General features: G+C 43.4%; 2 protein-coding genes across 7 annotated transcripts in view; one reads left to right on the forward strand and one right to left on the reverse strand.

Moving 5' to 3' along the window:
* The window catches only part of dennd1a (DENN/MADD domain containing 1A), a 39,189-nt gene extending 34,393 nt beyond the window's left edge, over nt 1-4,796 (forward strand). For all 6 annotated transcript variants that reach the window (XM_034095596.2, XM_034095600.2, XM_034095598.2 and 3 more), the window contains one exon: nt 2,124-4,796. In XM_034095596.2, the coding sequence (XP_033951487.1) occupies nt 2,124-3,086 (963 nt within the window). In that variant the 3' untranslated portion in view covers nt 3,087-4,796. The remainder of the gene's footprint in view (nt 1-2,123) is intronic.
* A 1,534-nt stretch (nt 4,797-6,330) lies between these two features.
* crb2a (crumbs cell polarity complex component 2a) overlaps nt 6,331-14,699 on the reverse strand; it is a 37,546-nt gene continuing 29,177 nt past the window's right edge. Inside the window, exons 11-13 of the mRNA XM_034095403.2 lie at nt 14,071-14,187; nt 10,505-10,631; nt 6,331-9,860 (exon numbers count right to left, since the gene is read on the reverse strand). Coding sequence (XP_033951294.1) covers nt 9,639-9,860; nt 10,505-10,631; nt 14,071-14,187 — 466 coding nt within the window. The 3' untranslated portion in view covers nt 6,331-9,638. The remainder of the gene's footprint in view (nt 9,861-10,504; nt 10,632-14,070; nt 14,188-14,699) is intronic.

The raw sequence follows: 14,699 nt of genomic DNA on the forward strand, positions 1-14,699 counted from the left end.
AATCTCAAAATTCTGACTTTTTTCTCAAAATCTCAAAAGTCTGACTTTTTTCTCAAAATTTCAAAAGTCTGACTTTTTTCTCAAAATCTCAAAAGTCTGACTTTTTTCTCAAAATTTCAAAAGTCTGACTTTTTTCTCCAAATCTCAAAAGTCTGACTTTTTTCTCAAAATCTCAAAATTCTGACTTTTTTCTCAAAATCTCAAAAGTCTGACTTTTTTTCTCAAAATCTCAAAATTCTGACCTTTTTCTCAAAATCTCAAAATTCTGTCACTTGTCACCGGTGACCAGGTCAGAGCTCTAGACCAGTGGTTCCCAACCTGGGAACATATAATTGTAACGCAATGCATGATTGTCACTAAAAGCCTTGTCTCTACATTACAATAAAATATAAAAAATAATTGATTAATTCATTTGAATACAAATTCAAGTTAGTAGCTATTAGGCATAAAAAGACAGAAATGTATAATTCTTTCTATAGAAATGTTTCTTCTGCCCGTAAAGTGTCCAAACCGGGCTTATCTGGATAAGCGCATTTTTAAAACATAGTCATTGTCCATGCCGGTTTCAGTTGGATTATTTGTCAGTTGCTCCGATCAGATCGGTCTCCTCCATTTTGTAGATTATTTACGACTTTTGAATCCACATAAACACATCGGCAAAATCCGGCTTACTTTGAGCACGTGTTTAAAACAGTCTAATCCCTTTGTGAATTGTTTCCACTTGCGCCGTCCTTTCATTTCTTCATACAGCGGGAATCCAAATGAATTAATCCTTGGACTTTCAAACTTGAATTACCGCTGTTGCCCCCCCCCCTTGTGTGTGTGGGGGGCTCTTGGGAAAAAAGGTTGGGAACCCCTGCTCGAGACCGTGTTGTCTTAATGTACATTATTTCATTTTCATATTCTGTTCTTGTACATATCATGTTCTTTTTGTTATTTGCATTTTAAGAAAATACTCACAAAGCATACATGTCAAAAATAGACACATCTAGGTACGTACATTAACTAAATAACAGATGACAAATCCGAAAATAAATAATAGTATTAATAATATTACAAATAAAAGAATGCATACATTATTAACACTCAGGTATACATTAAGCATCTTCATTATAGTGTTCTAAACTTGACCCATTTTCCCACCTGTCCTCAAAGATATGCATTTGGTTTCTAATTCTCATGCGTCACATGCTGTATCATATTCTATTTACACGTATAGACTTCTTGCACTATTTGTATTTTAATATATATGTTGCATTGTTGGAGGAGCTCAGGTCAGAAGAATTACATTGCCATTTCTGCACTGTAGCTTATAATAATAATAATAATAATACATTTAAAGGTAATTCCCTTCAGAAACACTTATATATTATATATTCCATGGAATGCTCTTAACATCCTGATAGCAATGAATATCTGAAGTGCTTTGACAATAAATCCATAAAAACATCATCTGTGGAAGCCGTGGCGCTGTAAAAAGCTCGACCAATCATCTGCTTCGGCCCGGCTAAAGCAACTGGATGGCCTACCTGCCTGTCAGCCTTCCATCTGGGCACAGACTGATCTCGTGCCCTCATTGGTCATGTGCGCGTTCGTGTGTTGGAGGAGGAGCTCTGTGAGGAAGGCTGCGTACTTTCAAATTCTAGCGCACTCGAGCTGGTTTCTCCACTCTTACCTACCCTACCTTTAATTGTTATATTGTTATATATCATTTTGTATGACAATAAAATCTTTGAATTTTTAATCTTGAATCTGGGTAGTTTCCAAAAATAAATTATTATGGATTATGTCCAAGACAAGATGAGGTATAATGCACTTTTCAGCACAAGGCAGTTCAAAGTGCTTTACACAAACGAAAGATATTAAACACATGAGAAACATTGAAAAGCAAAGATAGTAAAACATGAATAGAAGTGACAGTGCAGTGCGAGATGTGAATAGTTCAATTAAAAGCAGCGGCAAAAAGAAAAGTCTTCAGCCTGGATTTAAAAGTAGTCAGAGTTGCAGCGGACCTGCAGGTTTCTGGGAGTTTGTTCCACATATTTGGCAAGACCCCTAACCAAATGCTCACACGCTGAACTCTCTCTGGCTTCTAAACTCTGAATGCTCTCTTGTGTTCGCAGCGGATGGACCTGAGTGTGGGCGAACACTCCCGAACTCTTCCAGGTCTCAAGCTCTCCAACCCTTACAACAAGCTGTGGAGTGTGGAGCAGGACGTCTGCGCGCCCCCCCTCTCCGACAGACCTCCATCCGTCCAACTTCCCTCGCAGATGGAAATCCCCTCTCTTAGCCCGAGTCCATGCCTTGACACCTTGGATCCTTCCACCTCCGGGAACATCACCATCCCTCGTCCTCAAGGGAGAAGAACGCCAGAGCTCGGCGGCGTGTTGGCGCCCCCCGCGGCGCAAATACGCTCCAAACCAGCAGAAGGAGGTGAAGGAGGGACGTCTTCTTCAGGGGGGCAGGAGTTCAGGCAGGCACTGAGCATGAGCACCGATGGAGACCTGATGGAGTCCTCCGTGGACAGCATAGATCTGATGAGCCTTCTGGACCCCCTGAGCAGCAGCAGCAGCAGCTCGGCACCCAGCCCCCACTCTTCCAGCAAACCAACACTACCACCCAGGTCTTACCCTCAGGGCTTGCCTCCGTTCCCGATGCACCCTCACATGCCCCTCAACCCTTTCTCCCACTCTCTGCAGAACACACAGATACGCTTCCCACTCACTGTCGGAGGGAATCCTTTCAATGCCGCCTACGGGCATCAAGCAGGCTCTTACTTACACACTCAGCCTCAGTCCTTTTCTACACTACCAGGACTGTACAGACAGAATTGCCCCAGCTATGGACTGCAGCGCTTCCCTTCCTCTCGGCCGCTTTTCTCTGCCAGCAATCACGCTCTCTCCAGTTTAGCCGACTCTTCTGTCCCCAGTGCAGCCGTGAACTTACTGGAGAAGCCGCTCTGCGCTGATTCGGACAGCCAGAAGACTCAGGATCTGTTCGGGGATCTGCTGACTATGCCCAAGCCGGATAAACCCCCCAAAAAGAAGGTGGAAGATCTTCGGAGGAGGTGGGAAACCTTTGACTGAATATGTACACTCTCCTCACTACTGACTCCAGACCTTCTATTGCGTTCAGCTCTAAAAACATACAACACTTACACTGTTTTTTAAAACATCATCTTTCCCTGCACGCTAACATTGAAGGTTCTTTGTTGGCTTTATTCAAACTCGCATGAAATGACTCGACCACTTCCAGTTCTCTTGTCGTTTCCCTTCAACACCTTTTTGGTTGGATGTCTAAAATAAGACCGACAAGTGTAATGTTTGATTCTAGGAGCCTCCATGTGTCGTAAACACAATGTAAACAGTGGTTGCCAACAAGTGACTTAATGAGACGATTTAGCGTGGCGACCTCAAGCCTAACATTAGCTATGTACTTCTGCCGACTGCATTTAAGCTTCAACAATCATAGAAGTAGTTTAAATATGTGGAGGTTTTCCTGCCAAAACACGTTGGAAAAATCCCATTGCTTTTTGAGAAGGGAAACGGGAGATGCTAACTTCAAGGTCTGCCTACAAAAATAAGTCATCGCTACACCACTCTATTGCCGCCATGAACCACAAATCAAGACTGAAAAAGAGCTTTTATTACCAAAACACAGTTTATAAGTGGAACATGAATTCACATCCACACATATTTATTTATGACTTTTGTTGTACGCTTTTCCGACGTGATTTTCGACTATTGTTGTGTGTCAAACTATCCGAGATAAAGAACCAGTTACTGCGACAGAAGGTCCTGATTCAGTATGTGGGACCCCTACATGCACGCACACACACACACACACCACTATCATATTTTGTGTTGTCTTGTCTTCCCAGGGAATCCCACTCAAAGCCTTGCTTCTTGATGTTCAGATGCCAACAGTTCTCATTACCAGATTGCTTCCAAAAGTCTCTTAACGCCTCCACATTAGCGAAGTGCTCCGTATAAATGAGTATAGATATGAGATTTAAAAATTAGCTCGCAGTGTTTCTTGAAAGAGGATATATGTCGCACTCACAAAACCATCTTCTACGATTAGCTCGTGTGCTATGAACATCGTAGTGGCATTCTGGTACCGTAGCTACAAAGTGTGGTGCGTCTCAATCATGCAGTCAGGTCACATATTGATGTTTTTTTATAGCTTCATGCACTGTTTTTGTTCAGTTTTCTTGCCTTCATGATGAACCCCATGTTGGCTCGTCTCACTGGCCTGTGAAGATGTGTTGCCTCCTACTGTTTTTTTTAAAAGAAACTTAAAAAGAACGCCTCCAATAGACTGTAATGTCCCTAAAATGATTTGAACATTTCTGTCTAATTAAATATATATGGACTTGGAAACCCTTTTTGTATATTATTGTTGACTAATTCTGCTTTATATATATGCACTTTTCTTGTGTTGGTTTTGCCTCAGTCAAGTATTACTTTCTGTTTGCAGACAGTAAATGAGAAACTGACTTACACGCTGCTCATACATTATGAAAAACATGCTTCTTACTCTTGTCTCCACTGTCAATTCAACTGGGAATAATGAGTACACTTAATATGGTAATGTGTTAAATTATTCCTGATTATTTTGTACCTGTAAACCTCTGTTATTTACAAGTCTTATCTTTAGTATTTTACACAAGACGTCATGGAGAGATAATGAACTTGTGGTCCTCAGAGGGTAAAACGTGACACTTTTTTCATCACCACCCCAATCACAGCCCAATGTCCACTTGTAGAAATTAATATTAAAATAATCTAAACATATTATAATTCACAACACTGAGCTTCTTTTTGTCTGGGTTTCGTATTGGATGTGAAACTTGTTCAAGCGAAGCTATTTGTGTGCATTTGAAATGGATCCTGAGGATAGCAAATGGAGATCTCCGTCACTAGTTAGTTGACCTACTAAGGATATTGATATAAGATAAGATATTGTCATTATACCCTATTTTCAATCTAGAAACACGCTAGGGAATCTGAGGTCTGTTTTCTTGTGAATTGCTTGAGGGATTGAAGGTAGTGGAAAGGTTATAACATTTTTAATCATGAACAGAAAAATATACCACAGTTGGTGAGTTTCACAAAATCGCTTCTGCTTACCCGGAGCAACACACATATGGACAGGTTTTTTCTTTGTTTACTGACTGAATAATAACCTTTTAAAATGTAATTATAGAAATGCCCCTCACAGTTTCACCGATGTTGAGGTGTAGAGAAAAGCAACTCTTCTTACATTCTACGGTTTCAAATATATATTGACACACCAACAACGTTTGATCTTGGAAGTCGGTAATTTCAGACTTGAAAGTGCATGGAAAAAATAAATCTGTTCATGTCACCCTGTAGGTCTTCTTGGTCCTGTCCACTTTCAAAAAGGCCTGTCGAGAAAGCTGTCATCCACAAATAACCACACTGTTGATAACACGTGTGATGAGTCATTGATTTAGCATAGGAAGAGCAGCGGACCCAACACTGTGCCCTGTGGGACACCAGAGTTAACGAATCAAGCAAAGTTAGCTTCTAGCGACATTTTAAAACCCTCTTTCCAATATATATTGACACACCAACAAAGTTTGAACTTGGAAGTCGGTAATTTTAGACTTGAAAGTGCATGGAAAATGAAAAAAAAATCTTTATAATATGTTTATGTCACCCGGTACAGTGGTTCCCCTACCATTGTCTTTTCTTTTTTTGTTATATATAGCACCAAATTGCAACTGAAGTAATCTGTCTACAGTCACTTTTCACATTGAACGTGTGCTCTTTTATTAAATAAACTAAACGCTTTCATTTTAAGTTGTGAGTGTAGTGTTTTTGACCCTAAGAAACACTGATGCATTAATCAATAACAGTAATTGTTAAATTATTCAGTCAGCTCCCCCCCAAAGCAATAAACCTAGGGGAAACACTGCTGTAGGTATTCTTGCTCACATCCACTTAAAAAGGCCTGTAGATCAAGTAGTGATCCATAAATAACCACACTGTTGATAACACATGTGATGAGTCATTGATTTAGCATTGGAAAAGCAGCGGGCCCAACACTGTGCCCTGTGGGACACCAGAGTTAACAAATCAAGCAAAGTTAGCTTCTAGCGACATTTTAAAACCCTTTTTCCAAAAACAATCAGTGAGTGCAACATGCTGCCAAAGAAGCTGTCCACAGACTCTGTGTTGTCAAATAATAAGAGACATTTATTGGAGATGAACCACCCCCCACTGAGCGCGATACCTCTGGGTTCGGCTCAGTTTTCTTCCAGATCCAGGGGCTCCGGTGCGACTGAACAAGATTTAGAAGAAATAACAGTGCAAAACCCATTTGACTTTATTGCAGGTTTATTATACATTGTAGACAATCTGGATTTTGCACAACAAAATAAAGACATTTAAGAAAACAATGACATAATGTGCAGCCAACACCTGCAGTTGTACTAAATAATGACATGTTTGTTAAAAAAAACGAATACTTTACATCCCGTTATAGTGTGTTGCAGTATATTCAACCTTGCATCCTAAAAACATACCGTACTTTACAAACTCCAACGTTCATATCATGAAACATGAGCTGACACTTTATGCATGTGAGCTGTAACAGCAAAATGAATATAAATACAAAGTGTACAGAAAAGTCCTTCAAGGAAAATAATCTCTGAGATCTTCAACAAAACAAGGGAAATAGCTTTTCAAACGAAATTAAAAACAGTATGTTTTTGTATGGATTATTTTGTGTCTCTGCAATTTGAAAGGGTCCCAGTCCTCAACATTTATTTTAGCTGCACATGGATTCGACAAATGCTACTTTTGCTTTGCCACAAAGAATCTTCACGGTTATCCAATATATTTGTCGTGTTCTGTACACGTTTTAATTGTCTTTCTTGCACCACAAATGTTTTTTTGTTTGTTACAGCACCTGACAAACGCCATCTTGAATTCATTTTCAAGCACAAATACCTTTTTTTCCAGAGAGCACCAAAGTGGGTGATAAGTGCAGTATGGAGTGTACAAAGAGCCCGAGAATCATAGTGCAACTTGTGATGTCAAGGATCACATCCATATTCTATACAGGCTACTTGGTGTACATTTCTAAAGGGACCTTTGTTCAACCAGGAATCCCTGTACTCTATTCTGAATGTGCCATATGTAGAAGGGAAGACTGGTCAATCTGGCCAAGGCTCCAGAAACCTTTCCGGAACAGCAGCTGTATAAGGCTCACGTCCCTCGCATTGAACAACACTGATCTTGTTAGAGTTTGTCCCAAATCCCCCTACACAGGTAGCTAAATGTTACACAATCAGGACCAACAGAAACAGTGGAGAAATGTGGGAACACCATCTAGATTTACAAGTTACAGAACTTCCTTTAAACTTGGTTGTCTGCATTTTAACACAGTGGTGCTGAGAGTCAAACCACCACAGGTGACACAAAATGATGACGATATAAAGTATAGTTTGGGCCTTTTCAATCAGAATCTTCCCAGAGTGCTTGAATAAAACTATGTACCGAAACAGGTGGGTAGTTACATACACCTCTTTTAAACTCAGGTGGCTTTTAGGGCTTTTGTCAAATCACCACCAAGACCCAAGTAAAACTGGAAGGATGAATTGTCTTTCTTTCTTCCATCAAAACGATTGAAGTATTTTCACTCCAAGTGTTTTTACCGGCAGCATCTAGTGGCCATCAGAGGAACAGCTGGATGCCATTACTCCAGTCGATGTGCTTGTAGCGCTTCACTGTGCTGTGACTCTTAAAAGAAAGCCGTGGGGGTGGGGGGGGTGAGATTAACATTAGCATGCTTATTGTACTTGCACTGCCTTGCGGCCTGTAGCACCATCCTTGATGGAGCATATGTGTGGGCTGGAAAGGAGTGAGCAGAGAGTTGTCGATTCTTGTTCCGTTTTCTGTGACTATCTTCCTCACCCTCTCAGACTTTCAGCTGCGCGCGCTACTAAAGAGACGCGCTACCATGGAAATCAAACAATGGTGTAGCTGCATTAAAGTCCGAGTGGAAACAGTCCTCAGTAAATCTGATTTTGTTAGAAATCGGGAGAAATGTGAAACCGGGAGAGGGCAATGAAATCGGGATTCTCCCGCGAAAATCGGGAGGGTTGGCAAGTATGGGGCCGGTCGGTTAAGTCACAAGCACCCCCCCCCCCCCTTCACAATTCACTAGCGGTATTTACTTGCGGCACAAAGTTCGATCTATAAAACAGGTGAAGTTCCCTGCCATAGACAAAAGACTACAGTTACCTCATTCACACCAACGTAACACGGGTTCAAGCTCCGTGCTAGAGCTTTTCAGGTTCAGAACCGGTTCTTCGGTTTAGCTCCGGCTCTTTTCACACTGCCCAGAGTCCGACTGGTGCTGCGTCATTGCGTCATCGTTTGCGTCATGACGTAACTGTTTACGGCACGTAAAGACATAAAGCCAAACCGCGCGGAAACCCCTCACAGCTGACACCGACAACAACAACAATGGCCGATTGTGCTCCAGCTTCCTCTGTACCTCTTCGGAAGACCAGATTCCCAGTAAGTAGCTGGTCTCTTCAGTGGACCACTGCTGCTTGTTAAGTTTCTCCATCGTTGTGTACAAACTGGATACAACGCCGGCTTTTTGTTGTTGTTCAGGAGTTGATCTCGCCCCTGCCCCCGCCTCGACGTAAGCGGATTCCGGAGCTAAGAGGCGGCTCCGCTGCGGTGTGAACAGGAAAACCCGGTGCCTTTCAAGCTCCAGCTCCGAACCGGCCCCAAAACACCGTTGGTGTGAATGAGGTGAGTGTAGAGTTTTACGATAAAGGAGCTACGCGCTGAACACATTTCATTGAGTGAATGAGCCACTGTTCCAGAGTTTCCTTTTGTGTCCTGTGCACCTGCCTGCAGTGCTCAGATCAGTCGGAACAACCTTCAGTCTAGTTGGCGAACGATCCGATTCTTTTGAACGAACTAAGGGAACCGAGTCGTACTTGATGAGAGCCGTTCTTTTTATCGTTGGTTCACTACCTGCCATAAATCCACTCGCCTTTACGGGAACTCGCTTTCCCGAATGCACATTTTCCGTAGATGATGATGGCATAACGCGTGTTGCTTGAGTAGCAGTTTGGCCGAGAGATGTAGCAAGTTAAACATTTTTCTGTGAGTAAAAGTAGATTTCTGGCAATACAGTCGATCATTATCCTGGTGGTTATTTCGCAGATAAACCGATTAGCCCCGCCCCCTTAAAAATAAAAACGTCTCTTTTGAACGGCTCTCGGAAAAGAACGGAGCCATAAGAAGAGCCGTAATTCCCATCACTAATTTTCACTCCAAGTGTTCTTACCGGCAGCATCCAGTAGCCATCAGAGGACCAGCAGCTCTACTGTTCAGGATACTCCTCTAACACCAGAAGCCATTTTCCACAGTCCATGCTTCACTGTGCCATGACTCTTAAAAGAAAGCCCTCCTCTATGCACTAGTTGGATCTATAAAACGACTACAGTGTAGAGTTTTACGATAAATGAGCTACGTGCTGAACACCTTTCAGTGAGTGAATGATCCTGGATCTCCACCTGTTCAGTGTTCCATTGTGTGTCCTGTGCACCTGCCTGCAGAGCTCAGATCAGAAGTAACGCCCCTTCAGATGAGTCTTTCCTCCGGGGGCACTTTGAGCATGCTGTCCATCTCCAGCCGAGCTCCAGCCACCTCCTGAGTGCTGGGGCTGTACGCGCCCTCCGACTGGCGCTTCTTCCTGGCCGTGAGCACCATGAAGGTCAGGCCGATGACCAGGATGAGAACGCAGAAGCAGAGCAGCGGCAGGGCCACCATCAGCCACGGGATCACCTGTTTCTGAAATTGTTTCTGCAAAGGAAGGAGGGCAGAGATTCAACTGAAGGTTCCTCCAACAGTGCGACACAATAAAACAGATGTATGTAGTCTTCAGCAGGAACGTGCGGAGGATGCTGGCGATTTTCGATAAATATATGCCTTGAATAACAACTTTTGTGGCAGTTTTAAGGGATATTATAATGTTTGTATTTAAAACAAACATATGGGGATGGTTCAAACATTTCAACATGACAGATAATTAATGATAAATGCAAAGAAATTAAGTATTTTTCAGTCCGATCTTCTCACATGTTGACTAACCCTCAATAATGCCGGCAAAGATGCACTTCCTGTCTCGCCTTCATATTTCTCTCACCACCTTTCCCATAAAGCCGTCAGGCTCAATGCTTCAGTAACGACGGGCAAAAGGAAGATATTGTGCGGCTAAGAATCGATACTACAATTTATAATTAGTTTAATATAATAACATAGCATATAATACTAAGTGACACAATTGTAAAAAGCAACACATAAGCTTTAGACAAGGTGTATTAGACACAGGTTTCTGTAGGTGTTTTTGTAATTGTGATTTGCACGTGCCTGGTCTTCAACATGTGTATTTATTGACACAATTACACCGTCTGTATAACACGAAAGAAGAGGATGTAAGAACATACGTTAGTGTCACAGATTGGACCGCTGTAGCCAGGCTGGCATTCACACACAAACATGTTGAATCGATCCAAACAGGAACCTCCATTTCGACACGGGTTGGACACGCACTCGTCGATCTCCGACTCACACCTGCAACACAGAGAACACACGCCGTCACGTTTAGAAAGGACATCAATATAATGTGTTAGGAAGCCCGACGTTTCTTCTTCTCAACATTTGACCTTTTTAGAAATGGAATAAATGAATGAAGTTGAAATGATACAGAATTAAGGAGAAGGACGTTTTTACTGAACTATCTTAAAAGCGTATCTCGACACTAAAGCGCAAGTGTATACAAAACGGATGCTGACACACACAAATGGTAGGAAGACGTGATTTGTTTACAGCTGCTATACATATGTTAATATGCCCACAGATCCATAACATTGTATTTAGATGTATCGATGTTATGTATATCATTGATATTCCCGAGACATCAGCATCAGGATTGCATCTTTACCAGACACCATTACATTTAAAGTCACCTATCCTGCTATTTGTACGCAATAGCATAGCTCTCAGATACATACAAATATATAAAGAACATGTCTATGAAGTGTACCAATCAGATCACCCGTTCTAGCCATGCCTCATATCCCTCTGTTTCACTTCCTGTTTCAAAAGTGCTGATTTGGGGATAAAGCTTTAAAGAGGAGGGGTCTGAGCTCATGCGGGACCCGGCAGCTACCGTCTAAACTAAATGCTGCCGTGATGAAACGCCATATCATGGATTATCAAGGATCTGAAACAGTCTGGAGCTCAAAGGCTTCCTCTCTCCCGGTTACACCACGAGGTGAGTTCCTTTCTACTTCCTGCTTCTTCACACACATGCTCTCCAGTACAGGTTAGCTCTGAGTGTTAGCGATGCTAATGTAAACACCGACCATATTACGTCCAAAACAGTCGGGCATTGTTTCTGATAATAATAATAATAATACATTTTATTTTTGGCCGCTTTTCATGACACCCGAGGACATCGTAGGATTAGTTAAAAAAAACGCTAATAGGCAACAGAACATGATAAAAACACAAACAGGAAATCATGGAGGAGACAGGCAAGTGGACACAAATGAAACATATAATGGGGAGCACTACAGTGAGTAATAATAATAATAATGGGTTCCATTTATAAAGCACTTCATATTTGATTTCAAATCCCGAAGTGCTACAAGTAGTGAGCATGAACAGTATAAATAAACATTACACAACACGGTAGAATTAATAAAAAGCAATACAAAAATAAAAGGGTGATAAAAATGTCTAGGCAAAGGCTCTTTTGAAGAGATGGGTTTTGAGGCCTTTTTTAAAAGCCTCCACGGTCTGGGGTGCTCTCATGTGGTCGGGGAGAGCATTCCACAGACTGGGAGCAGCCGAGCAGAAGGCCCGGTCTCCCATAGTACGGAGCTTAGTCCTGGGGGGTTTGAGGAAGTTGGAGTTGCTGGAGCGGGTGGTCCGCAAGGAGGTATGGGGGGTGAGGAGTTCCTTGAGGTAGGGAGGGGCAGTTCCATGGACACACTGGTGGGTGAGGACGGAGACCTTGAATTCGATCCTCAGTTCCACGGGGAGCCAGTGTAGTGCTTTAAGGACGGGGGTGATGTGATCATATTTGCGCACCCTCATCAGGATCCTAGCAGCGCTGTTCTGAATGTATTGGAGCTTCTGGATGCTTCTGTGAGGGATCCCGATGACGAGTGCATTGCAGTAATCCAGCCTGGAGGAGACAAAGGCATGGACCAGCTTTTCGGCATCAGACAGAGTGAGTGTGGGGCGGAGTTTGGCGATGTTCCTGAGGTGGTAAAAGGAGTTCTTGCACAGCTGTTTAATGTGGGCCTCAAAGGTCAGATGGGCGTCCATCTTAACACCCAGGTTGGTGACTATTGAGGAGAGGGTAATGTCCTGGCCGGAGAAGGTGATGGTGGTGATGGTGGATGACCGAACCTGGTGTGGGGTGCCAACTATAATGGCTTCGGTCTTGGAGCTGTTGAGTTTCAGGAAGTTTTGCTTCATCCACGCCTGTATCTCCTCCAGGCAGGCAGTGAGTGTGGGTGAAGGCAGGGCTGCAGAGGAGGTAGGGTTGATCCTGAGGTACAGTTGGGTGTCATCAGCATAGCAATGGAATGATACTCCATGTCGGCTGATGATAGAGCCAAGGGGGAGCATGTAGAGTGTGAAGAGGGTGGGGCCGAGAACTGATCCTTGAGGGACACCACAGGTGACGTTGTGGGTACCCGACTCTGCCTCGCCCAAGGAGACGTACTCTGTTCTCCCGGTGAGGTATGATCTGAATCAGTCAAGGGGAGAGTCCGATGGTGGAGTGCAGACGATGGAGGAGGATGCCGTGATCGACGGTGTCGAAAGCTGCAGTGAGATCGAGGAGGATGAGGAGAGGGAGAGCCAGCATCAGCCGTCATCAGCAGGTCGTTGACCAGGGCAGTTTCTGTGCTGTGGCCTGAGCGGAAACCAGACTGGAACTTCTCAAATAGGTTATTGGAGTTTAGGTGGTCCTGGAGCTGGGCAGAAACTAGTTTTTCCAGCACCTTTGATAGAAAAGGAAGGTTGGAAATGGGTCTGTAGTTGGCCAGGACTCCCGGGTCAAGGGAGGGTTTTTTTTGGGAGTAGGCAGATTTGAACAGGTGGGTTTTAAATTGGGATTTGAATATGGTGGTTGTGTCTGACTGTCGCATGTGCGGGGGGAGGGAGTTCCAGAGTCTGGGAGCAGTGCAGCTAACAGCCCGAGCACCCATGGTGACGAGGCGTGGGGTGGGGACGGTCAGCTACCAGCAGAGGAGGAGCGGAGGGAGCGAGAGGGGGGGTACTCCTGAAGAAGGTCAGCCAGATAGGGGGGGGGCAGGTTATGTAGGGCTTTGTAAGTGAGCAGTAGGTTTTTCAAGTTGATACGGGATTGAACGGGGAGCCAGTGGAGTTGGATGAGGATGATGTGTTCGGAGGCCTTGGTGCCGGTGATGATCCGGGCTGCGGAGCTCTGTATGATTTGTAGTTTATTGATGAGCTTGGTGGGTATGCCTGAGAGGATGGCGTTACAGTAGTCGATGCGGGACGTGACAAATGCATTGACTGATAGCAACGTTTCTGATTGGCCCGTGGGTCCACATTTCAGATATTACGTCATATCGGACGCAAATCTGGATCAGCTCCGTTGTTCCCCCGATTTTAGAGATGTGGGTACGGAGGAAAAGAGAGAGGGTTTTATTTCCTGACGCTACGCCCTTCATATTTCCTCTTTTTATAAGCAATCTGAAGCTTCTGTTTTAAGGGATGAGCTGCTAACTAAATAAATGAAACCCTCTGGAGAGCTGGGATGTTTCATTTTCAAGTATCGAGCATTATTTACCGACATTTGAATGATTTTGCTAACTTATAAGTTATAACGCGATACACCTCACCTCTAGTGAGCGGCTCAGCCCTTTATTTTTCTGTATGTGGCCCTGAGTGAAACAAGTTTGGACACCCTGATCTAGTCTTTAACAATATTTGGAAGGAACAAAATATATATCAAAAGTGTGCTCACCTGCTTCCTGTGAATCCGGGCACACAGGTGCAGTTTGCTCCCCACAGTCCATCACTGCAGACGCCATCATTCTCACAGAGCACGTCTTCAACACACTGTATCGGAGGGTAGTTCCACCTGGTGGAAAAAGAGGGTTAATGTTTCTAGAGATAGCCCAGTACACACATCCTTTCCTCAAGTAGAAGTACAGATACTCGTGTTTAAAAATACTCTGGTGAAAGTAGAAGTACTGACTAAACTTCTTTACTCAAGTGAAAGTAAAGAGGCTTTGAAGTGTGCTTCAGTAGAAAGTACCCATAACTAGCAGCTGCTTTAAAGAGTACCTGACCTCCCTTTATATCAATAGAACAATAATGTCATTGTTAGCTAATGAATGTTTCCATGGTGATCAACGGCAACATGACAACGTTTCCATTGGTCCCTCTTCTTTAGAGAAGACCAGGAAGTGATGGATACACGGATCGTGTTCCAACCAATAGGCACGCAGTGACTCTAAAGAATAATGATCACGCACCAAACACACATTCAGACTAAAGGAACCAGCTGTTTGGGAAATGAGAGAAGTAGAAAGTACAGGTATTTGAGTTCAACATGAGAGAAGTAGAAAGTACAGGTATTTGAGTTCAACA

Source organism: Pseudochaenichthys georgianus, chromosome 12 (assembly GCF_902827115.2).
Source record: "Pseudochaenichthys georgianus chromosome 12, fPseGeo1.2, whole genome shotgun sequence".
Taxonomy (NCBI): domain Eukaryota; kingdom Metazoa; phylum Chordata; class Actinopteri; order Perciformes; family Channichthyidae; genus Pseudochaenichthys; species Pseudochaenichthys georgianus.